Source organism: Erpetoichthys calabaricus, chromosome 2, assembly GCF_900747795.2.
Source record: "Erpetoichthys calabaricus chromosome 2, fErpCal1.3, whole genome shotgun sequence".
In the NCBI taxonomy this organism is placed as follows: domain Eukaryota; kingdom Metazoa; phylum Chordata; class Cladistia; order Polypteriformes; family Polypteridae; genus Erpetoichthys; species Erpetoichthys calabaricus.
In genome coordinates this window covers 197,965,758-197,992,767 of record NC_041395.2, presented here as the reverse complement: position 1 = coordinate 197,992,767, position 27,010 = coordinate 197,965,758, and the positions used below count along the sequence as shown (strand labels likewise).

At 41.1% G+C, this 27,010-nt stretch overlaps 1 protein-coding gene across 2 annotated transcripts; it reads right to left on the bottom strand.

Moving 5' to 3' along the window:
• Window positions 1-223: 223 nt before the first annotated feature.
• mmp23bb (matrix metallopeptidase 23bb) lies at window positions 224-26,148 on the bottom strand. 2 transcript variants are annotated; one of them, XM_051923059.1, is made up of 8 exons: window positions 25,886-26,148; window positions 25,171-25,289; window positions 4,212-4,348; window positions 3,889-4,056; window positions 3,508-3,672; window positions 3,151-3,261; window positions 2,859-2,985; window positions 224-659 (listed from the first exon to the last, which is right to left on the bottom strand). In XM_051923059.1, the coding sequence occupies exons 1-8, from the start codon at window positions 25,961-25,963 to the stop codon at window positions 479-481; spliced, it is 1,086 nt and encodes a 361-aa protein (XP_051779019.1). In that variant the 5' UTR covers window positions 25,964-26,148; the 3' UTR covers window positions 224-478. The 2 variants fall into 2 exon arrangements, with proteins under 2 accessions (XP_051779019.1, XP_028648232.2); XM_028792399.2 differs by lacking the exon at window positions 25,886-26,148 and having other exon boundaries at window positions 25,171-25,489.
• Window positions 26,149-27,010: the final 862 nt, after the last annotated feature.

The following is a 27,010-nucleotide window of genomic DNA, read 5'->3' as shown; positions in this document are numbered from 1 at the left end:
ATTTGTTACCACCCTTAAAGACTATGCTACCCCTGCTCAACTTTGAAGTTTTCTGGTATCTCTGACAGGGAGAATTGACTTCTAGCCCCCTATGTGGACTCCCCTTAGTCACATTACCCCTTTCCCACCTCCTTCACAAACCCCATTATGCTGGTATGCCATTGCCTGGTGATCCTCCCATCCCCACCACCATCCCAGCACAGAGAGATCATAACAAGACTAATTTTCACACCTCAGGGCTTTTTAACTGACAATTGTGGTACAAGTGACACAAGCAAGTGGAAACATTGGTCCCTGCGGCGCTTATACTACTCCACATTCTGTGACTAGCCTTGGGTTCTGTCCAAACAGAAGTTCATTGTGTTGCTATGTCAGGCTGTTCACATTGACAATGTTCTGTCCAAAATTCAGCAAAACAGCTGCTGTCGTGCTTCCCAGCCTGGGCTCCAAAATGGCTGACTTCTTGCTTTCAACATGTTCAATTCTCGTCCTTGACTCGGATGAGCCATGAGTTGCCTTTGACTGCACTTCGGCTATGGTGAATGCGACACGTGTACTGACCCTCATTGAACTCATTGGCAATGATGTGTAGTTCCTGCTTCTTCAGAGTTATTTGCCCCGGCACTGACCTGGACAGTAGCTCTCCATCCTTGTACCAGCTGTAGAGGTGAAAGAATAAGTTGAAAAGGCTGTGCCCAAGCCAGAAATATACTGATACAAACTTGGAATGCCTTACTTGAAGGCCTATCTGTAAATAAATTAAGCACACTTTTTTTTGCCCTTAAATATATTGACAGCAGCTATATTGGTGCACTGGCACAATGCAATATGCATCTAAGGCACCCAGCGATCGGCATCCCAGGACAAATTACTGGCATTCCTATGAATGCAGAACAGTCATCTCTCTAAGTGACATTACAGCATAGCTAATATCTCTGTCAGTGATGCATATCTGAAAATGTGACATTCATGTCAAGTGTAATGGTACTGATCAGCTAGTGTCACTGTCAATGACACGCTACTGCTGAGTACTCATCCCTCTTATTGACTTTACTGCTCAGCTGATATCTCTATCAATAACTCAGCTCTATTAGCATCTCTAACATGCTGATGGTGAACTTTAAATGAGAATTTGTAGGTTATATGACATCTGAAACATTCACACCTCTACATACTGTACCTGGGGTGCTACATGTTCCAATGCCATATTGAAAATCATCTGACATTTATGTTAAATGCCATATCATGGATTGCCTGCTATTCCTTTTAATGACACAATAACAGTTAAATGGCATAGCAGTCATCCAAGTCAGTTACATGTCCCCAGTCAGATGACAACCCTATTAACGGCCCCATCATTGATTAGTTCACATTCTGCCAATGAGACTTTGCCAATTTGCGGACATTATTGTCAAGCTACTGTATATTTCATTGGGTGTACAGTAATCAATTTGAATGATACATTGTTGATGAACTGTCAATGTGATTATAACTGATATCTCTGAAGTAAAGTAGAGTCAGCACATCACTGAGTACCTGACATCCTCGTCATCTCTCTCAAGGACATGTTATGCATAACTGACATCCCAATTGAGGACATGTTACTGATTAAGTCACATTCAGCAACTGTCATCCATCTCAATGTCTTGATCTCAATGTCATTCCTAACATGCTCTGTTCCCGATGAGGTGTCAGACATTGAATGTCTGCCCACTGCTCCACCATCATTGATCATCTGTCAGCCATGCCATATGTCATAGTACTGGTCAGAAGTTGACATTACTATCAGTGATATTATTTACTAGACTTAACTGTCCCCCTGTCAATATGACAGACTGACAATCAGAGAACACAACAACTATTCATCCATTGTTGATGAGACGTCACATCTGTGAAATGGCATACTCATGATGGGTTAACACTATTATCAAATGACATAAAATTGGCCCTAGTGTGTACTTGGTGTGTGGGTGTGTTTGTGTGTGTCCTGCGGTGGGTTGGCACCCTGCCTGGGATTGGTTCCTGCCTTGTGCCCTGTGTTGGCTGGGATTGGCTCCAGCAGACCCCCGTGACCATGTGTTCGGATTCAGCGGGTTAGAAAATGGATGGATGGATGGATGTTAACTATTATATCTTGTCCTCCTTGTCAATAGTCAGTCACTAATGAACTCCCATTCCAATCAATGACCCACTCTTGAAGAGTTGTTCTCCCCATCAAATGACACATTACTGATCAGCTGACATAACTATTGAATGACAAGTTAACTGCCACACCTGTTATCCTCTTCAATGTCACATGGATGATCAGACAAACAGATCAATCACTGATCTCCAATGAGATGTTACCCATGTAAATGGCAAGTTAATCTTGAGCTGACACATGCCAATAACATATTTGTCCCATGTGTCATGTCAGTGCTGAGCTGACCTATCTGTCATTAGCAAATTACCAATTACTAGGCATACTTGGCCCCCTGTCACTGGCATACTGGCAACCAGATGACATGTAATCATTCACCCATTATTGATGATCTGTCTTCCATGGGAAAGGACATGTTATTGAACAGCTCCTACAAAATAAAATGTTAACTACCATAATCAATTACTGACGACCTCTCACTCCTGTCAATGACTATGACTGATCAGCTGATATCCCCTTCAAATGGCACATTAATGGCCATAATTGTCATCACTGTCAGTGTCATGTAGCTGATCAAGTCACCTCCTCCCCCATCATCACCTAGTACTGGTGAGCTGGCATCCCAGTCAATATCCCATTACTAATTAACTCACATCATTTACTGATGAGTTGATGTCCCCATCATGACATGCAGATTGGTCCCACCATATATCCTCACCTGACTTTTGCCTGAGCACGAGATGCAGTATTCCCGCAACGGAATGTCACTACCCTTCCACGAGGAACAAGCTTTGTCCTAGTCTTGAACGGGGGAAGAAGAGAAGTTGGCACTGCATCTGGGGGCTCTATGAACAAATAAGAAACATATTCCCTTCAGAAATTAGGTATGTGCCAGCAAACAAGCCCATCACTCCTGTCAGTGACATGATGACATCCTTATTAGCAATTCCCAAAGTCTGCTGCTACAATCTGAGGACAGAGCAAAGTTCTCAAGAACTCACCACACTCACCAAAACACAGGTCACAGATCCGTGGGCAGTGCTTCTTCATAAAGGATTTACGCTGCTTACACAGGCCCAAGCGTGACCAAGGGTCACACACCCGCTTCTTGTCCTTGCATCCTAAATATGGAGAGGGCCATGGTGAAGGTTACTAGATGTACTGGGAGTGAGCAAGAATGTGTGAACATCCATGCTGAGAGCTGCATCTTCTAGTGTGCATGGAACCGTGGTACAACTCCATGTCACCGACATTTTAAAACACAATGTGATGAAAACATGTCCAGTCCTGTCTATCAGAAATTGTGGGCCGGCATGTTCACTCCATCTCTCTGATTCAGCTCCTTTGATGTCAAGCCTGTTACTTACCATAAAGCCGCTGGATCCCCCAAACATCATCCTGGCTGATCTGTCGCTGTCCTGTATAAGTAGCATTAGGGTGCATCAGGGCATGTTGGTTTTGAGAGTGCCAGAGTCCCAAAGCATGTCCAATCTCATGGGCAGCCACTTGCACAAGGTCATTCAGCCACACACCTGTGAACAAACAACAGCTGCTGAGAGAGAGAAATGCAAATTGAATAGTGGGCAATAGGAGCCCAGTGGGCTTGATGTGTAAACCATCAAAAAGGTGTGGCTATCATTAGTTTGGAACTTTCCCAGCAAAAGTGGCAAGAGTGACCAAACCTAAGCCCCAGACTGCCGGCAACCTCCTTCAATATGTCCCTGGGTGGGTACTTATGAGATAGCTACCTTGTGTCCAACTGAAGCGGGACCGGCCTAATATCCAGAACTCGTGGTTATCAAAGTGAATTTCACCATGTGGTGGCAGGAAGGCATGAGCCAGCTCGCCATTAAGGCCATCAAAGCAGGGGTGCAGTGGGGTTGTCCAGCAGTCCGAGTGATTGAATGTGTAGAAGCCTGAGGAGGAAATATCCACCAGAGGTGGGGCAGTGGTCAGACATTCATCCTGCCTTTAAATGCACAGCCTGGCCAAGCTGCCATTGGAGTCAGTCAGCTTCTTTCCAGTAAGCCAAGGGGCACACAGACCACAGACTAGACTTGCTCTTACTCACCTATTTTGATGTCTGCCTGACTCTCAGGGGACACCTCTCGGAAGTTTAGTGGGGACACAGTGCTCCACATAGTAAAGGCAATGCTGATAGCTCTGTGAGTGTCATCTTTATTCAGAGTGCTGGGGAACTGGACTATCCTGATGGAGAAAAAGACATAAGCTGAGAGTCAGATGCACACACAGAATGAAGCCGGCTCTGAGGTAAGTGGCATCTTGGGCCTGCCAAGCTAACTAAAAGTGATGACAAACTGCACTTTGGGCTTAATATTAAGCTTTACAGACACGTTATTATAAAAGATAAAACATATAAAATAAAAGTGGATTGACTTAAATTCCTAGCAGAGAGTGCCATTAACAGATAATCCCTTCAGAACAAGGAAATAATAGTGTTTAGAAAATGTAAAGACAAAAACAGTTCAAAAAATGAAAGAGTATAAGAGTAAAAGGGTGGATGTTGTAATTTTCCACATTGTGCCCAACACAGTGAGGTTGCTGCCTATCAAAAGGTCTTTATCCAGTCAAGTGCAACCATTCCCATCCTCTCCCATGTTGTCATGTACAGCAATACGAGGCTGTGAGTGTACAACTGACCTTTAAGTGGGCCTCTTTTGTTCTGGTCAAATTTATGTTGGAGAGAATGAATAAAAAGGTAATGAAACAGAATATATGCAATTAAAAGATAAAAATACCCCCTTAACACTGGCTCTCATCCCCATTTCTACCCTGCGGGGAACAATGTAATACAATGACAGAGAAAATGAATTTATAGAGCCTATGTGACAAATTAAAATGGGCTGCAAACCACAACCAGACCAAAAAAAAGGAAGACAACAAAGAAGCATGAGCTTTCATCACCAGTGACCACCAGGCACACACAAGACTGGTGACTGAAAGTCTCAAAAGAAATTATCACAGTTCCCACACTGACACACACTGGCAGCAAGATCCACACCAGAATACATAAATGGAGGTGCCACAGGATCCTATTCTGTGAATCCACACCACTACATAGAGATGTGTGTAATGGCAGCCATGGAGCTTTTACCAACAGAACACACAGACATACAATATAATTCACTCCAGTCCTCACATACGCAAATATAAGTACCTTGTCACACATATGCACAGTAGGACATGGAAAAGCACATGTACACGCACTCATGCATCATTACCAGACTGACACATGTACACTTGCTCATTTCCAGACTCACAGAAAATCCCTGATTCCAACCCTTTCCAACACAAACCCCACAAATACGCACAAACGCAGGCTCACAGACACAGGCCCAAGTGCCATACATGTGTACTCGGTTCAATCTTATTTTTGATCCCACATGGCTCAAACGCACAGCTGGAGACGTGATTCACACATTCTCCTCATGTCCACTTCAGCCAAAGGTGCTCAAGTTCAGTCCTGGAGGGCTACCGAGGCTGCAGCTTTTTGTTCCAATCCAGCTGCTTCAGAAGAAGCCAATTATTGTCGATTACAAAATATATTTACATTTTCATTGATTTAGGTAAGATTTTAGTGTTTTCATTCTGCCATGTCAGACAATTGTTATATTGTTTGTTTTTTGTTTCTCTAAACATCATCTAAATGATCTGTGAACCAGAGTAGATTAGTAATTCACTTTTCTTTACTTTTATCTCTTCCACATCTTTCCAAATATTTGATTGAAACAGACAAGCCATGATGTATTGGTTTAAATAAGATCAAGTCAGATGGTGAACTGCTGGTTCCTGTTTTTCCATCTCATCGTTATTTGGCAGCTGGTTAAGAGAATAAGAAACAATTAAAACACATAAGAACATGAACATATGATGTGGCATTCAGGTGCGTTCAGAGGCTTAGTTAACTGTTTTGAAAGATGGAGTATTTTAAAAAATTTCTAGTCGCTTTACCAAGGAATTAATTACCACAAGTAATTACTACAATTAAGTAACTATAATATTTCTGTTTACTGTATTACATATTTTTGTAATAGTGAATCATTTAAAAAATAATACAGATAATATAATGCAGTTACATGTCTCTCTATTATAATAAAAAAATCCTGGGAGACAAGACTTTTTATTCTGCGACAAGACGTGATCTTTTTCAGAGAGATACTTTCATGTCCCACGAGATGAGACTTTGTGCCGAGAAATGTAACCATGGCCGGGCCCAGAAATAAAAGACAAAGAGTAGATGACAAAGTAGAATATCGCAAAGAATACAAAAACATAGGCGTGATACACATGCAGAGCAGGTTAGAGATAATGGAAGTACGGAAATTCAAAAGTCTCAAAAAAATGATAGTAAAGATTGCATTAGCGCAAACAAATGTAAATTATTACTTGGTGAAATAATGGAACAGCGAACACGGTTCAATCATTGAAATGATATTCACTCACAGGCAGTTTATACGTTGCGTTGTCACGATGTAATTCCAAACACAGAATCAAAAGCAAAAAGAGATCAAATATATGTACATAGGTGATATGACAGGAGTATGTAGATATTGTTTGGCTTTAAACTTTAAGTCGGAGACTTGTAGATTGTCTAATTCGTATTGCTATCGGGGAAAAGTAGTGTTTCTTCCCAATGAAAAGGCCTATCCACAAGAATTATAAGTTTTGTTGTTTGCGAGCGGCAGAGATGCGAAGTTGCTGGTGCATAGCACAGGCAGGGGGGTTGGCAAGTGAAGCCCCCTAGTATTTTTGAATACTATTTTACAATATAATGTAGTTAAAAATAGAGCCCAAATAGGTTTGTGATAGCTGAAATGGACAGTCTGTGATTAACTGTAGTTCAAATTTCTTAAATATGCAATTGTTCAAAAGGAGATTTAAAATCTGTTTTGAAGTCTGAAGATGAAATTGTTGGCTGCATATGACCATGACTGATAGTAGATAATTGTAGCATTTTAATGATAAATGGTAGCATTAGAGAAATATTAAATCATTGTGATCTGCAGAAATGCAGATCGCAGGCTGTTTTAAGTTTAGCAGGAATCCAGACTACACATAATGTCAGCAAGCCACTTGTGTCCTCTTTCATTCATTTCTTCATAAGTTATGTTGGCTGTATTTTTTTTTATTTTTATGCTCATTATCATCATGTTACATACTCACTACAGTTTCAAGGAGCAGTTAGCTGCCATGACCAATATTCTGTAAGTAACTGCTCTCAAACTAAATTTAAAACTGTAAATTAATCTGTAATTGAAGTTGCATGGAATATTTCTCTATTTGAAAACAGACAGGTTTTATAATTCACCAATTCCTTTCAGAGGCTTTGAAATTTTAAAATTTTGTACAGTATACTTTATTCAAGATATCTCTCTATTATAAAAAAAAAAACTTGCGATGAGACATGATCTTTTGAAGAGAGACAGAGACAGTTTCACGCCCTTCAAGACTGTCAAGTCACGTCATACTTACAACCTTTGGAAGCAAGTCCCGTGATACACAATTCGAATGTCTCAAAAAAAGGAGAGTAAAGATTGAATTAGCGCAAACAAATGGAAAATATTACTTGGTGAAATAACGGAACAACGTAAAGAGATAGAATAGTGTTTGAGGATGTCGGGGGAGAAGAGAGATGAAATGCAGATCACGCGGCATGGCAGCAGCGGCAATCCAGCAGCTGATCGAGCAAAGAGGAGGTAAAAAAAAACTATATTTGTTTCCCATTGTATCAACGTTTAAGAGGGGTTTCGGAGGAGCAGCCGTGTCTCCTTGGGTTTCGTTCAGCCACTCTCTTCACAACGGTGTGTAGCGCTGGCGGGGGAGAAAGGGGTTGGCAAGCAAAGCAAGCAAGCAAGCAGGGGGAGAAGCTCAAAGTAAATCGAACATTCCCAACATATTTTCTTGAAGGATACGTGTTTTAAATTTCAATAAAATTGATCCACTGGGAACTGATTTGTGTAATTGGGAGGGACAGACAGACAGGCAGAACAACCACAGTAGGTGCTTTTCACATTATATGTAAATGAATCAAAAAAGTAAATCCAGCTGTTTAAGACTAAAGGAAGCCATTAAGCATTTAGAATCTTATCAAGCAAGTTAACCATTGCACTGTCACAAGGAACTTTACAAAATTATCACTGCAATATCACATTTGAAAACTGAACAGTACAATATAAGAAAATCCTTTGCCAGTTCTGCCATACTTTCATTAATTCTTATCTGTGGACCCTGACAATTAGTAAGACATTGGAATGTTCTGCAGTCCTTGCTCTCAGTGTTGTTTTCAGTACCTTTATCCTAAATTTGCTATGAGCAATCAGTTGTCACCATGATTTAGTTTAATTCTGCCACTTTGGAAGTCTCATAGACTACTACAGTATTTACAGTATAGATACCTTTAACCAGTTGGACACAAGTGGACCTTGATCAAACAATTAAGAGAATTCTAAAAAACAACACTATTTACAGTATATCCGGAAAGTATTCACAGCACATCACTTTTTCCACATTTTGTTATGTTACAGCCTTATTCCAAAATGGATTAAATTAATTTTTTTCCTCAGAATTCTACACACAACACCCCATAATGACAACGTGAAAAAAGTTTACTTGAGATTTTTGCAAATTTATTAAAAATAAAAAAACTGAGAAATCACATGTACATAAGTATTCACAGCCTTTGCCATGAAGCTCAAAATTGAGCTCAGGTGCATCCTGTTTCCCCTGATCATCCTTGAGATGATTTTGCAGCTTAATTGGAGTCCACCTGTAGTAAATTCAGTTGATTGGACATGATTTGGAAAGGCACACACCTGTCTATATAAGGTCCCACAGCTGACAGTTCATGTCAGAGCACAAACCAAGCATGAAGTCAAAGGAATTGTCTGTAGACCACCGAGACAGGATTGTCTCGAGGCACAAATCTGGGGAAGGTTACAGAAAAATTTCTGCTGCGCTGAAGGTCCCAATGAGCACAGTGGCCTCCATCATCCGTAAGTGGAAGAAGTTCGAAACCACCAGGACTCTTCCTAGAGCTGGCCGGCCATCTAAACTGAGCGATTGGGGGAGAAGGGCCTTAGTCAGGGAGGTGATCAAGAACCCGATGGTCACTCTGTCAGAGCTCCAGAGGTCCTCTGTAGAGAGAGGAGAACCTTCCAGAAGGACAACCATCTCTGCAGCTATCCACCAATCAGGCCTGTATGGCAGAGTGGCCAGACGGAAGCCACTCCTTAGTAAAAGGCACATGGCAGCCCGCCTGGAGTTTGCCAAAAGGCACCTGAAGGACTCTCAGACCATGAGAAAGAAAATTCTCTGGTCTGATGAGACAAAGATTGAACTCTTTGGTGTGAATGCCAGGCGTCACATTGGGAGGAAACCAGGCACCACTCATCACCAGGCCAATACCATCCCTACAGTGAAGCATGGTGGTGGCAGCATCATGCTGTGGGGATGTTTTTCAGCGGCAGGGACTGGGAGACTAGTCAGGAAAAAGGGAAAGATGACTGCAGCAATGTACAGAGACATCCTGGATGAAAACCTGCTCCAGAGCGCTCTTGACCTCAGACTGGGGCGATGGTTCATCTTTCAGCAGGACAACGACCCTAAGCACACAGCCAAGATATCAAAGGAGTGGCTTGAGGACAACTCTGTGAATGTCCTTGAGTGGCCCAGCCAGAGCCCAGACTTGAATCCAATTGAACATCTCTTGAGAGATCTTAAAATGGCTGTGCACTGACGCTTCCCATCCAACCTTATTATAAATCCTTATATTCTACTGAGCTCAAAGAAGACAACACACAATCTAATGCATTTCTGGATACATTACAGACACCACAAATAGATGCTTTAAGTGCTGAGGAACTGGATAAACCTCTAACGCTAACAGAATTACTAGATGCTATAAAGTCACTTCAAAGCGGGAAATCAGCAGGCCCTGATGGTTACCCCGTAGAATTTTATAAGAAATTCTCCACTCAGCTAGCTCCCCTCTTATTGGCAACATTTACAGAAGCTAGCGACAACCAAATACTACCTCAAACATTTCATCAAGCATTAATCACCGTCTTTCCTAAACAAAATAAGGACTTGTTACAATGAGCATCATACAGACCAATTTCACTCCTGAATAATGATGTTTAGATACTCTCAAAAATTCTAGCTAGAAGGATGGAGAAAGTGCTGCCCTCGGTAATATCACAGGATCAAACTGGATTTATTAAAGGCCGACATCTATCTTCCAATCTCCGACGCTTGTCTAATGTTATATATTCACCAGCAAAATCAAACACCCCAGAGATATTACTATCATTAGACGCAGAAAAAGCATTTGATATGATTGAATGGAACTACCTTTTCACTGCATTGGAGAAATTTGGGTTTGGCCCGAATATTTGTGCATGGATCAAACTACTGTATACCAATCCAGAAGCTTCAGTTTGTATTAATAACATTTGCTCCGACTACTTTAAGCTAGAACGTGGTACCAGACAAGGATGTCCCTTGTCGCCACTGCTGTTTGCAATCGCCATTGAACCACTGGCGGTTCACTGCTGAAATTCTTATCAGATTAAGGGGATTGTCAGAGAAGGAATGGAACAGAAAATTTCTCTATATGCAGATGATATGGTTTTATATATATCAAACCCAGAAAACACTGTCCCTACAGTTTTAACAGCACTAACAGAATTTCAAAAGATATCTGGTCTTAAAATTAATCTGAATAAAAGTATACTCTTTCCAGTGAATTCACAAGCATATAATATTACATTGGACACCCTACCTTTTACCATAGCAGATCAGTTTAAATACCTAGGGGTAAACATCTCAAGTAAACATAAAGCTCTTTATCAACAAAATTTTGCCGTCTGTATGGAAAAAATTAAGCAAGACTTGCATAGAGGGTCAACCCTTCATCTCACTCTAGCCGGAAGAATTAACGTTGTTAAGATGAATATCCTTCCTAAACTTCTTTTTTATTTCAAAACATTCCAATATATATCAATAAATCGTTTTTTAAACAGTTAGATTCAACAATAACCTCATTCATTTGGAACTCAAATCACCCACGTATCTGAAGAGCGACCCTACAAAGACCTCAGGCAGAAGGTGGCATGGCTTTACCTAATTTTCAGTTTTATTACTGGGCAGCAAACATACAAGCCATAAAAACCTGGACACAAATAAATGAACATATATAGTCTTGGTCCGCAATAGAAGTAAAATCCTGCAGTACTTCTTTATACTCCCTGCTCTGCTCTCCAATAAATGCAAGTTATTGCAAATATACTAATAACCCAATTGTGCTTTACTCACTCAGAATATGGAACCAACTTAGAAAGCATTTTAAGATAGAAAATCTTTTATCTGTGGCACCTCTGCAAGAGAACCACCTCTTTCAACCCTCGCAAACATATCCAGTTTTTAACACCTGGAAAAGTTTTGGGATTAAAATGCTCAGAGATCTTTATATAGACAACATATTTACATCTTTTGAACAATTACATTCAAAATTCAACCTCCCAGCTACACATTTCTTTCACTATCTGCAGATTAGAAATTTTGTTAAACAGAAATTGCCCGATTTCCCCCACCTTGCACCCTCCACAATGCTGGAAAAAATACTGCTCAATTTCGAGGAATTAAACACCATTTCCGCATTATATAAAATCCTATTAGAGTCCCTACCTTTCAAAGATCCAAGAGGACATTGGGAAGAAGATCTCTTAATCAATATATCAGAAAAGGAGTGGAAGGTAGCAAAGCAGAGAATTCACTCAAGCTCCATATGCGCAAAGCATAGAATTATTCAACTAAAAATTATATATCAAGCTCATCTGTCTCGCTTAAAACTGTCCAAAATGTTTCCAGGGCAAGATCCAACCTGCGAATGCTGTAACCAAGCTCCTGCCTCACTGGGTCACATATTCTGGGCCTGCACCAAATTAACATCATTTTGGACCAAAATTTTTAAGTGCCTTTCAGACAGCCTTAGTATCACAATCCCTCCTAACCCATTAACAGCTGTGTTCGGTGTTCTTCCAGACGGACTTGAAGTGGAGGACAAGCTAACGGTGATTGCATTCACTACACTTTTGGCACGCAGACTTATTCTGTTAAATTGAAGAATCCTAACTCTCCTCTGATAAGTCAGTGGGAAACCGATGTTTTATATTATTTGAAATTGGAAAAAATCAAATTCTCAGTTAGAGGATCTGTACAAAATGTTTTCAAAACCTGGCAGGATCTTATCAATATTATATTAGAATAAGAGAAATAACTATTACCGCATTTAATTCCCTTCTCCATCTCTTATTTACATATATATTTATTTCTCCCTTTCTTTTGTTTATTGTTGCCTTATTAAAAAGCCCTAAGCAATTCTCCTTTGGCTAAGCTCTCCTTCTCAGGGATGGGGTTTGATTTGTCTTCAATTTTGTTTGGTTATAAATTGATCTATTTGTATGGAATGATTACAATAAAAATTAATAAATAAAAATAAAAAAAATAAAATAAAATAAAGTACCACATTAAAACCACAATAGTGACAAAATAATCACAACAACAAAAAGCAATCACAGCACAAATAATCATTTTATACTTAACTTGTATTAAAGAAACATTAGGAAAATCCAAAGTCAAGCTCTCTTGGGAGGCCTTCCTCCCCGCTACCACAGAAGTCAATAGATGATCACAGAAGTTAGCAGAGGTGCTCGACTGGTTGCCTTCTTCAGATACATGTAGAAATTTGTGGAAGGAAGGTGGAAGGTTACAGAGGACTGAAATTCAAAAGTCCCAGGGATGAGCAGGTCAGCAGTGGTGGTGCTTCAGCAAGTACCACTGTGTGGTAAAACATTTTGTAGCTTGAAGTTATTACAGTTTTGGTACAATAAGCCAATCTGTGTCAGAATACATTCTTAGCATTTCTCTTGGCAAGGTACCTTCTCACAGACAACACAATCTTCTTCTTCTTTCGGCTGCTCCCGTTAGGGGTTGCCACAGCAGATCATCTTCTTCCATATCTTTCTGTCCTCTGCATCTTGTTCTGTTACACCCATCACCTGCATGTCCTCTCTCACCACATCCATAAACCTTTGCTTAGGCCTTCCTCTTTTCCTCTTCCCTGACAGCTCTATCCTTAGCATCCTTCTCCCAATATACCCAGCATCTCTCCTCTGCACATGTCCAAACTAACGCAATCTCGCCCCTCTGACTTTGTCTCCCAAACGTCCAACTTGAGCTGACCCTCTAATGTAATTTCTAATCCTATCCATCCTCGTCACACCCAATGCAAATCTTAGCATCTTTAACTCTGCTACCTCCAGCTCTGTCTCCAGCCCATATAACATAGCTGGTCTCACTACCATCCTGTAGGCCTTCCCTTTCACTCTTGCTGATACCCGTCTGTCACAAATCACTCCTGACACTCTTCTCCACCCATTCCACCCTGTCTGCACTCTCTTTCTCACCTCTCTTCCACAATCCCCATTACTCTGTACTGTTGATCCCAAATATTTAAACTCATCCACTTTCTCAACTGTACTCCCTGCATCCTCACCATTCCACTGACCTCCCCCTTATTTACACACGTCTTCTGTCTTGTTCCTATTGACCTTCACTCCTCTCCTCTCTAGAGCAAATGAGAACAAAAATAAGAATGCATAAAAAAAGAAAAAAAACGAACATAAAAGATATTTAATAAGACCGCTATTAATAGGAGTTCAAAATTAGTAACTACACACTACAGTGAGCCATGAATATTATTAATCTTCACTGCTGCCTACAGCCTCCCGTCCTGAGTGGTCCTGCCATGTGATCAGTGCTGCAAGGCACAAACACTGTCCCAACGCAAATCTGAACTGAATAAGCAGATATGAAATTGCACAGATTAATAAGTAATTAAGATGGAGTTTTTACTCATTGACATTTTGTGCTGATCTGTAATAAAAAAAACAATCTTGAATTCATCAACATTCCATAGTAACAAATTAAAATGTGAAAAAGTCAAAGAGGTTAAATATTATAGTGAGGGGTTTGTGTTTGATGGCTGTTTACACAGTTGTGTGCAGGAACGTGTGGAATTCTGCAGCATCAGCACAGTGGGAATTGTGTTGAGAGCGTGAGATTTGCTTTGAAGAATCCAGTGTCAACATCGTGGACAAAACCTGCAAAAATGAGCTTCACGGAGTGGGGCATGTACAGATAGGCAGTGTGCAAACAAACAAAATCCAGCCAGGAACTGAGACACAAAATACATCGGCACGCAGTCTGCCAATTCAGCTCCACTGCACTGGGGTCGGGAGTTTTGGGGTTCTGCTAAAGAGGAAGCAGCCAAAATAAATATATAAAAAAAAAAAACTTAATAACAACCATTTTATATTTGTCTGCCAAACTGGCTTCTATAAAATGTGGAAAAGCACTTCAGTTCAGAGCACAGTGCTTATAAAGATAAACAGGGTGTTAGAACAATCAAAGTCTCAAGACTGAAACAGTGAGCAGACAATTTTGGATGTTTCTGAATTTCAAATCTAAAAGACAATTATTTTTTTATGAAATGTTAGCATCGGAAAAATTTTGTTCAAACTAGTGTCAACACCTTATTGAAGAAAATGGTGTATAGGCTCTTTAAATACAAGTGTATTCAGTACATCCACATATTGTATATCTGACACTGCTGTTGTGAATTTTTAAGACAACTATACATATTTATCCATCCATTCATTTTCCAACCCGCTGAATCTGAACACAGGGTCACGGGGGTCTGCTGGAGCCAATCCCAGCCAACACAGGGCACAAGGCAGGGAACCAATCCTGGGCAGGGTGCCAACCCACCGCAGGACACACACAAACACACCCACACACCAAGCCCAATTTAGAATCACCAATCCACCTAACCTGCATGCCTTTGGACTGTGGGAGGAAACTGGAGCGCCTGGAGGAAACCCATGCAGACACGGGGAGAACATGCAAACTCCACGCAGGGAGGACCTGGGAAGCGAATCCGGGTCTCCTAACTGCGAGGCAGCAGCGCTACCATATATATAGTGGGGAACAACCCGGATACAGACAGGTAGACATGATGTTTAGACCACACACGTTTATTCACAACTACTATTTACACTTATCGTGAGCACAAACCCAGTGCCGCAGCACCAATCACCCCTCAAGTCCTTGGCCACACGCACAATGCCTTCTCTCAGTCTCTGGTCCGCCTCCACTCCTCTCCACCAAGCTTCATCCACTTCCACCCGACTCTTGCCCACGACTGGAGGGAGGCGGCCCCTTTTATTCACCCCGGAAGGACTCCAGGTGCATCCTGAGGGGCTCCATAGCCACACCCCTGTGTGGCGGAAGCTCTGACGGTACATCCGGAAGTCCTCCGGGTGTCCCCCAATCCTCTTCCCCCCAGCACTTCCAGGTGTGGCGGAAGTACTGAGGTCCAGGGCTCCCAAGGCATCAGGGCGCCCCCTGGCAGTGACCACGGGCCCCTACAGGGTAGAGCTTCAAAGCTCTGTAACCGTGGTCCCCAAGGCAACCAGGGAGGATGCCCCCTTGTGTCCTGGAGGAGACACAAGCCCTCCTCCGCTCCTCTTGGGCATCCCGGCAGGCAACAAACCCCGCCGGGTGCCACAATATATATATATATACAGTATATATATATATATATATATATATATATATATATATATATATGGTTGAAATAGTTTACTTGATAGTAAACTATTTCAACCATTCTATGATCTGCTTCTCACAACTGAGGGCACCGTGGCAGATGTTAGCTGACTTGCTGACCAACCACAAGCGTTACCTGGTAGGTAACCACCCATACAATCAGATTGTGATTCAGACTACGAATGCCGTGAATATATATATATATATATATATATATATATATATATATATATATATATATATATATATATAGTGAAAGCTGGTCCGAACACCATCAGACAAACACCAGCGCTTTATAAAACACACATTTTATTTTTCTGAAAATCCCACATAACACACAGTGCTTCCAGCACCAAACGCTCTCAGCATGGGCCTCTCCCAATGTCCGTGGGTGGCCTTTCTTCCTCCTGTCACTGGTGCTTCGTCCTGCTCCAGCTCCCGATTCCAGCTCCCCAACTGTAGGAAAATGGCCCCTTTTATCTTCACCTGGATGTGCTCCAGGTGCTTGCTGCTGATCTTCTGACAGCACTTCCTGGTGTGGTGGAAGTACCGCACTAGCACCCAGAAGCACTCTGGGTGTCCTTGGAAGGCTCTTCCTCCACCTACCCAGGTGTGGTGAAAGTGCAGGTTTCCCAGGTTACACAATGCTCGGGGCGCCTCCTGGCAGTGGCCATTGTCCCTTATAGGTTTGAGCGTCCTGGCTCAGTCCCCGTGGTCCCCTCCTTATCCAGGGCGGTTGCCCCCTCATGGCCCAGGGGACGTATAAGCTGCCTCCCAGTCATCCCAGCTGGGTCTGGCCCCCAGCCTTCTGCCACAATATATATATATATATATATATATATATATATATATATATATATATATATATATATATATATATATATATATATATATACAGTAATCCCTCCTCCATCGCGGGGGTTGCGTTCCAGAGCCACCCGCGAAATAAGAAAATCCGCGAAGTAGAAACCATATGTTTATATGGTTATTTTTATATTGTCTGTCATGCTTGGGTCACAGATTTGCACAGAAATACAGGAGATTGTAGAGAGACAGGAACGTTATTCAAACACTGCAAACAAACATTTGTCTCTTTTTCAAAAGTTTAAACTGTGCTCCATGACAAGACAGAGATGACAGTTCTGTCTCACAATTAAAAGAATGCAAACATATCTTCCTCTTCAAAGGACTGCATGTCAGGAGCACAGAATGTCACATAGATAGAGAAAACAATCTCTAGCAAACAAATCAATAGGGCTGTTTGGCTTAAGTATGCGAAGCACCGCGGCACAAAGCTGTTGAAGGCGGCAGCTCACACCCCCTCCGTCAGGAGCAGGGGGAGAGAGAGAGAGAGAGAGAGAGAGAGAGACAGAGTTTGTTTTTCAGTCAAAAATCAATACATGCCCTTCGAGCTTTTGTGCAGCATGTCGTTTCAGGAAGCAGCTGCACAAAAGATAGCAACGTGAAGATAATCTTTCAGCATTTTTAGACAAGCGTCCGTATCGTCTAGGTGTGCGAACAGCCCCCCTGCTCAATCCCCATACGTCAGGATCAGAGAAAGTCAGCGCAAGAGAAAGAGAAAAGTAAGCAATCTAGCTTCTCAGCCATCTGCCAATAGCGTCCCTTGTATGAAATCAACTGGGCAAACCAACTGAGGAAGCATGTACCAGAAATTAAAAGACCCATTGTCCGCAGAAATCCGTGAACCAGCAAAAAATCCGCGATATATATTTAAATATGCTTACATATAAAATCCGCGATGGAGTGAAGCCACGGAAGGCGAAGCGCGATATAGCGAGGGATCACTGTGTATATATATATATATATATATATATATATATATATATATATATATATATATATATATATATATATATATATATATATATATATATAAGGACAGGCATCCCAGCCATGTAAAGAAACACATCCATGAGGCCATCATAACAAATGGACAGTGGCAGGTGGCCTCACAGGGACTTGTGCTACCACAATACACTAGGCGGCAGTATCCTTCTCACGTAGTCTCCATTCACAAACACAGTACAAAGCACAACAAATATTCTGTCTCTTTCTTCTTTATCACTCTCCGATTCCTCCTTCCTCCAGCAAGCTTCTTTTGGCAGGCTCGCTGAGTGAAATGAAACTGCTCCTTTTGTCTTGCACCTGCGAGTACTTCTGGTGGCTGGTTAGCATAGTCCAGAAGCACTTCTGGGTATGACGGAAGCCCAACAAAGCAGGGCTCAGCAATCGCTGCAGCGCCCCTGGAACCCAACAGGGCTGAGCCACCAAACTCCCAACTCCCAGTGTGCCTTGTGGGAATCCGTGATGCTGTAGCAACCCAGTGGGGCTGCGACCTAGCAATCCGGAGGAGATAATGCCCCATGCACGCTCTTTCTCCCAGTCCTTCCATCACAAATCGCCCTGGTCGGGTAAGCGTCTAAGCCATCCGTCACTACAGTATATAAATATACACATATATACAGTATATATAATCCAATTCAGGGATGGAGCCTGTGTTGGCAGCTCTGGACAGAATACCAGTCCACTGCAGGGGCCACTCACATCCACACACACTCAATTTAACCAGCGTGTTTTTGGGAATGTGGGGAAAAACCCACAAACACATTGGTGGAACATGCAAACTCTACATGGATAAAGTCCAATTACAAGATTTAAACCCTGTTGTATGTATGACTTAACAATAAATATAAAGACTGAACTGTTTGTCGAGATAACTGATTAATAATAATTTAAGCAATTTAGATATTTAAGAGGACACTAGCCTAGTGGTAAAGACTATTGCACTCATAGCCCATTTTATTTCTTTAATTATCCTAGATCTTCATTGCTGCAATACTATCGGAAGTGAGGTAACTGTTTGGGTGAAGTTTGCAAAGTCTCCGTCTGTTTTCATCCCCTCTCCCAAAAATATGTAATTTAGGTTGATGTCAGGTATGTATGTGTGAGAATTTATAGGAACACCAATCAGCCACAACACTAAAACTAATTGAGTGATGATGAGTAGGCGCCTCTCATGCCACAAAAACATTAAAACCAGCTGCCTAATATTAAGTAGGTCCCCCTCGTGCCACAAAAACAGCTCTGATCCATTGAGGCATGGACTCCACAAGACCACTGAAGGTGTCCTGTGCTATCTGGTATCTGGTATCAAGACATTACAGCAGATCCTTGAAGTCCTGTAAGTTACAAGGTGAAGTCTCCATGGATCGGATTTGTTTTTCTAGCACTTCACACAGATGCATGATCGGATTGTGATCTGGGGAATTTGGAGGTCAAGTCAACACCTCAAACTCTTTGTCATGATCCTCAAACCATTCATGAACAAAGTGTGCAGTGTGTATTATGCTTATGAAAGAGGCCACCACCATCAGGGAATACCGATGCCATGAAGGTACCTCATCTCCAACAATCTTTAGGTAAGTGGTATGAGTCAAAATAGCATCCACATGAATGCCAGGACCCAGAGTTTCCCTGCAGAACATTGCCCAAAGCATCACACTGCTTTCACTGGCTTGCCTTCTTTCCATAATGCATCTTGTTGCCATCTCTTAACCCCTGTCCACCCACCCCCACCGTCCACATGATCTAAAAGAAAACATGATTCATCAGACCAGACCACCTTCTTTCATTGCTCCATGGCCCATTTCTGATGCTCACATGCCCATTGTGGGCACTTTCGACAGTGAATAAGGATCAGCATGGGCATTCTGACCAGTCTGTGGCTATGCAGCAAACAGTGATGAATTGTGTGTTCTGACACCTTTCTCTAACAGCCAGCATTAAGTTTTTCAGCAGCTTGTGATAAGAGTAGCTCTTCTGTGGGATCGGATTACACAGACCATCTTCACTCCCCACACACATTACTGAGCCTTGGGCGCTCATGATCCTGTCACCGGTTCAGTGGATGTCCTTCCTTGGACCACTTTTGGTAGGTACTAACCACTGCCAACCAGGAATATCACACAAGACCTACTGTTTTGGAGATGCTCTAACTCAGTTGCCCAGCCATCACAATTTGGCTGTTGTCAAAGTCACTCAGATCCTTACTCTTTTCAATTTTTCTTGCTTCTAAACACATCACCCTCAAGATCTGACTGCTCACTTGCTGCCCAATTTATCCCACCCCATGACAGATGCCACTGTATTGAGATAATGGTATTTATTTAATCTGTCAGTGCTTTTAATATTGTGGCCAATCGGTTTAAGTTTGTATATATATACGGTATACTGTAGGGATATCCAACTCCAATCCTGAAGGGCCACCATTGCTGCAGGTTTTCCTTCCTGCCACTTTCTTCATCAGTGACCAACTTCTGCCGTTAATTGACTTCTTTTCCCTTGATTTGCTCTTCTAAACTCCCAGGTACTTTTTTATGTATGTACTAGGAATTGCCCCAAATTTCAGCTTTTTGGTGAGCTGTGTAGTTTTTTTTCCTTTTGCCTTCTTCTATATCAGGGATCTCAAACTCCAGTCCCGGAGGGCCGCAGTGGCTGCAGGTTTTCATTTTAACCCTTTTCTTAATTAGTGACCTGTTTTTTCTGCTAATTAACTTCTTTTGAATTAATTTTAATTGACTTGTTTTTTCAGATTTGTTCCCCAGATTATCTTCATTGTTCCTCTGAATTTCTTCATTTCTTTCCTTAAACAGAAATGAAATGTGATGTGAGTGAGCCAACAGAAGACCAACTAAGTCAGATCCTCAAACTCCAACCAATTTCACTTCAACCAGTTGCTTAATTAGATGCCGAGTTTTGTTGTTAATAAAACTCATTCTTTAATTCCATGGCTTGTTGCTGCTCTCATTGTGCAATAGTAAACATTTTCAAAATTGTTGATTTTTTCTTGGCTTCTCTAAGCGCACTGTTAAAATGTTTTGGGGACCTGAGCAGATCAACATTCCTAAGACCTCCACCCTTTTTATTTTCAGATATTGTGTGATGGTCACAGTTTGCTGGACACATTTTGGTTCATGGTGAATCTCATTATTGTTTGGCTGCTAATTAAAGGAAACAAAAACAATTATTGGATCTGAGTCTTCAAGAGCAAGTCAATTAAAATGAATTCAAAAGAATTCAATTAGTAGCAAAAACAGGTCATTAATTAAGAAAAGGGTTAGAATGAAAACCTGCAGCTACTGCAGCCCTCCAGGACTGGAGTTTGAGATCCCTGTTCTATAATATCCCATTTACTCCTTTTGTCCTCTTTCTTTTGGATCTTTTTGCTCTTTCTGTTTTCACCAGAGATTGTTCAGTTTGGGCACAACTGTTGCAAAATTAGCCCTAGATTCAACTTTGATATCTCCGGACTCTCTATCCTAGAACATCTGGAAATCCTCTTTCTACAACCTTATACATCTTGAGCTATCTGCTGCTAATATGAATGCTGCTCCTGGCTCAAATATTTATAACTGCCTTTTTTAACAAACAAACAAAAATGAGATGTGAAGTGGGCCAACAGATAAAACCAGCTAACTGGGGGGCCTCAAACTCCGAACCAATTTCACTCCAACCAGTTTCTTAATTAATAGACGAGTCTTATTAATTAAACCCTTTTTTTTTTTTTCTTTATTTCGCCATATACAATTTCTTGTATTAGGAATTTGGTAGTTTTCGCATACCCCTTGGGGTCAGAGCGCAGGGTCAGCCATTGTACAGCGCCCCTGGAGCAATTACAGGTTAAGGGCCTTGCTCAAGGGCCCAGCAGAGCAGGATCTCTTTTGGCAGTGATGGGGATTCGAACCGGCAACCTTCGGGATACCAGTGCAGATCCTTAGCCTCAGAGCCATTATTTAATTCCATGGCTGGTTGGTGCTCTCATTCTACCATAGCAGGCATTCCCAAAACTGTTGATTTTCTTTTTTCTAATACTACCGTTAAAATGTTTTGTGACCTGAGCAGATCCAACGTTACTCAGACCTTCTTCGCCTTTCTTTATTTTCAGATATGCTATGATGGACACTGGTTAGTCGGTCATGTATTAGCTCATTTTGTATCTCATTATTGCTTGGCTGCTAATTAAAGAAAAAAATATGAATGTCCTTGAGTGGCCCAGACTTGATTCCGATTGAACATATCTGGAGAGATCTTAAAATGGCTGTGCACCGACGCTTCCCATCGAACCTGATGGAGCTTGAGAGGTGCTGCAAAGAGGAATGGGCGAAACTGGCCAAGGATAGGTGTGCCAAGCTTGTGGCATCATATTCAAAAAGACTTGAGGCTGTAATTGCTGCCAAAGGTGCATCGACAAAGTATTGAGCAAAGGCTGTGAATACTTATGTACATGTGATTTCTCAGTTTTTTTATTTTTAATAAATTTACAAAAACCTCAAGTAAACTTTTTTTCACGTTGTCATTATGGGGTGTTGTGTGAAGAATTCTGAGGAAAAAAATTAATTTAATCCATTTTGGAATAAGGCTGTAACATAACAAAATGTGGAAAAAGTGATGCGCTGTGAATACTTTCTGGATGCACTGTACATACCACAATTCTGAAATAGTATTTTCTCCTATACAACATATAATTTGTTATATTTCTTGTGTTACCTTGCTTGTTTTTCATTTTATTATGGACTATTGCCATTCTTTTAATTATTTTTTCTTAAAGTCTGAAATGCTGATACACTTCTTTGTTTCCACTGATTTACAGTTAATGGTATGTAAAGTCCCAAACTAAACACTGATTATGTTTCATAAAATAAACCAGTCTTAATGCTACAGAAAACTTACTGCTCCTTAGCATTTGAAAATGCTGTAAATGCTGAACCCCAGAAACACTGGAGCACCATATCTGTTGACCTGCTCAACCGTGGAACTTTCGAATTGCAGCCATCCAAACCTTTTCATGCTATAACATAACCTGGACATGATAGCAGCCACAGACAGCACTGAGAGCACCGCAGATAAAGATGGTGAGAGAGAGAGTGCATCCTGACAGCAGGTTGAATGTTCTTGTAGCCATCAGATTATTGATTGTTATACAGTATATTGATTGGAACATACAAATCAATAATGACCTTATAAATCTGAGCCTGACATGGACTGCACACTGAGTGATTCTTTACTACAAGCTAAGTAGTTCTTGTATTGCTCCAGTATATCTGGGAGTCCAATGATGATGGTGTTCTCAAATGCTAGGGTGTGAAAATAAACTTGTGTAACCACGCTATACAAAAGACTTAGCAGCACTTGAACCTGTGCAGAGAAGATCAACCAAGTGTATCACAGGAATTAAGGACATGTCCTACACTGATAGGCTCTTAACGATTTTAGTTTCAAACACAGATAATCCAGGCCTTCAAACTTCTCAAAAGGCATCTAGAAAGTTGATCAAGCAGATTGCTTTTGACTAAATAGTGAGTCCATACTCAAGGGCACCAGTGAAAATTAAAGGGTAGTATATTTTGAGACTAATGCCAGGAAGCACTTCTTCATGCAAAGAGTTGTGGGAATCTGGAACAAGCTACAAAGTTGTAGTGTAATGCATAAACCTTGACAACCATTCAAAAGTTTTTTTTTCAAATTAATACAAAAAGAGTTCATTTAATGAGCATGGTGTTAATTAAGAACATAATTCTTGCTCTTTCTTGGAAAGTTATTTGGCAGATTGTATGTTATATTGGTGTTTTTCTTGGTCAACTTTTGAAAAGGACCTGGATGAGATACAGTGACAATTTAGCTGCTATCTGATCAAATGAGCCTGATAGACTTCCTATGTAGTAAATTATTATGTGTCGTGACCGTTTTTTTTTTTTGTTGTTGTTTTTGTGGTTATTTTGTTGCCATTGTGACTTTGAAGTGGTACTATAAGTCATATTCCACAGCCCATTTCCCAGCACTGAACCTGCTCCATAATGAATAAAAAAGACTTTGTCTTTTTAACTGTAAGCAGCACAGCAGAGTTTTCTGACATGGTGCAAATCATAATTTGCACAATAAGAGACATTACCAAAGAACTCAAGATAATGTTCTAATTTTTCCACAAACCAAACTTTAGAATATACATTTTTGACCATATATTTATGAAATCATATACTGACAATATGCAATGTAATTTTGCCTTCCTTCTTTAACATACCTTAAAATATATTAACTTTAATAAAAATATACAGTACAGCAAAACATATGGAGACCAATTTGTCAAATTTGTCAGTGGTAACAGATGATTGCAGTCTTTTAGCCATCTGAGGTGTACTGGCTAGGGTTGCTTCCTACAGCACTAATCACAGAAATTCCTTTCTGGTTCGCTTTCTCCTCCTGCCTGCTAGCGTTTCCTGTTGGATGGAGTCTTTTAAACGACCAAATATAGGCCAAAAAGTAAGTTGAGGGGTGCACTTCATGATGGATCGACTTTCCCAGGCGCCTTTCTAGGATTTGCATGTATCAAGGTCTTAACTCTCCTTACGCACGACTCTACACATAAGGATGCAGACATATTTGTTAGTGCTCTTATATCTCATTGAAAAAGTACTGTATACCTCTGAAGAAAATTCGGAATTTTGTTAAATATGGAATAAATAAATGGTTGATGCCAAATACTTTTGTAAGTTTCAAGTTATTTCGGAGATAATTGCGAGTTTTTTTTTTTTTTTTTTTTTTAATCGAAGAGCGGGGGTGTCGCGTGCGATCGTAAACTGGAATACAATTGATCAGGGGCTGGGCACATTATAAAGGACAAAAGATCTGGGGCATAAGCCTCTGAAGTCCTCCGCCCGAAACCATTGGACGTTCCGTCTACTAATGGTTCCTGCTTTACGTCTGTTATTCTGACCCGCCATATCTTGTAAAGAAAAAAAATCTAAACATAAATCAATATATAAGAAAAAACACACACACCATTTTGACCGAGGTTCTGCGTACCGCGTTACACGTCCAATCCTTTAAACGATGATTCGAAACCCTTTTAAGTCAGCCCACTTGATCACTGTTGCATAGCAGAGCTCTTTGTTATTTTTGTCCATTTCACGTGCATGGCAATACTGTAATCTCTTGTAGCCGGTATTCCAGTCCCTGAATTGTTTGTTTTATATTTCAACTACCGATCTGCAACGCTTCCCAAAAGCTGCTTAGTCCTATTAAAATACATGTCTTAAGTGGCACTCACTGTCCACGTTCGGTAAACGCCATCATTCAGCCGGCGGAGAACAGATTATGACACAGGTTAGTGGTCTCGACTAATATCTGGAAGAATTAATAAATGTGCATTCCTTCAATTTTGACCGACAAGGGTCACATCGTATTCACAGCACTCCATCGCAGGCACACATAACACTAAAAGAGATGCATCAGGAAAAGCAAACCCCTGCCATTCTCTTCCTCACTTGTAAGTTATGTTCAAGTGGTCCCACTTCTGTCCCAGCGGGTTGATGGCGTAACGTTTGACGCGAGGCGCCTGGGCACTGGAACGCGATCCTCCTGCCGGCGCCGTGAAGAACCATTCCTGTTTGACAGAGACAGGCCGGTAATAACACATCAGAACATCAATTACTGCAATCCCTTTCCCACAGCTATTTTTTTTCTTAAATACCATCATGAGCTTTGCTGAAAGTAGCTAAACAATCTTCAAAAGTGTGACCCCTGGATAGTCCCGAATGGTCACATTCTAGTTACTGCAGGTGACATCCATGGGCTGTATGACTGTTCATATATTTACCGATAAAACAATTCCAACTCATAAAAACTTAATCTGAAGTTATCTGTTACTTGTTACCGTTTTGGCATCTCCATTTTTATAGACCACAGGTCTTCTGATTATTACTATTCTCACACGTCCCAAGACTACACTCATAACAGAAGCACGGTAGCAACAGACCTAACTGTGGACGTCGGTTCATTACCAAATGTACTTAAACGTCACGATAGTCAGCTGATACTAGTTCTGCTTCCTACGTCCCCAGCTGACCTCCCTGTGTCAGCTGACGAGTAATACCGCGGCACCTGCCCCCACGTGACCAGTGCCTTGCTTATTCCGCCGGTTTGTTTACGACTGTGACCCATTCGTCACCTCAGTGCCCAGTTACTAGCTCTAGCACTTACCGCTTCTCCCGAGTCAGATTCCGAGAGCACCAGACCAAGAAGCAAAAACAGTAGCATGCGGAGACCAATGAGCCGCATGACGATATTATCAACGACTGCCTCGTCTGCTTTCCAGACAAGTTCGTTCGTTGCCAGCGCGGCAGAAGAGTACCGCGCGTGCCCGACGAGGGGGGCCCTCTCCCCTCAATGCGTTAACGTACGCGCGCACCCGTCTGCTTACCTTAGTTCTGCTTGCAGCTTCAGTACTGGCTCGGGCAAACCGCGCAAATTCCAAAAGGCAGTGTTTGCTCGAAAGTACTTCCCCCAACTCTTAGAAGACAGACATGCGGTCTGTAGTGGTGAGACCGTTACTTTGGGGGTTAAGTTTCTTATTAAAAAAATAAAAAAAAACATTTGATGGACCCTGTATTACAGCGTCCATGAGGGGAGAAAAAAAAAAAAAAAAACCACCAAGTACCAAAGGCAGTCCTTGACAACCACTGCCACACCACCTCTTAAAAAATAAGTTCCAAAGGGATACTCAAAAGGTTTTGCATCTGCTTGTTCCGGTGCAAACAACATCCTTCAAGTAACATACATACTACAATTAATGTTATCGCTGTAACTGTTACAAGACTGCAGTAAAAGAGTGACAGGAGAGCTCCTGTTAAAATATGAATGGATGCATGCTTAAATTCATAGGATATTTAAGAAACTACAGTACATACATATCTATATATCCATATATCTATATCTATATATATACACATTACATATATATATTACATATATATATATATATATATACATATATATATATATTACATATATATATATATACACACACATACACATATTACATATATACAGTGGTGTGAAAAACTATTTGCCCCCTTCCTGATTTCTTATTCTTTTGCATGTTTGTCACACAAAATGTTTCTGATCATCAAACACATTTAACCATTAGTCAAATATAACACAAGTAAACACAAAATGCAGTTTTTAAATGATGGTTTTTATTATTTAGGGAGAAAAAAAATCCAAACCTACATGGCCCTGTGTGAAAAAGTAATTGCCCCCTTGTTAAAAAATAACCTAACTGTGGTGTATCACACCTGAGTTCAATTTCCGTAGCCACCCCCAGGC

What these genes read in the sequence shown, in the direction of transcription:
- mmp23bb (XM_028792399.2), bottom strand. Translation starts at nt 25,382, where the DNA reads ATGATGGTATTTAAGAAAAAAAATAGCTGTGGGAAAGGGATTGCAGTA. An exon ending in CCGCTTCAGTTGGACACAAG is followed by an intron (nt 3,673 to 3,888) that starts GTAGCTATCTCA and finishes GTTTGTTCACAG; the next exon opens with GTGTGTGGCTGAATGACCTT. An exon ending in CGTGCTCAGGCAAAAGTCAG is followed by an intron (nt 660 to 2,858) that starts GTGAGGATATAT and finishes TCACCTCTACAG; the next exon opens with CTGGTACAAGGATGGAGAGC.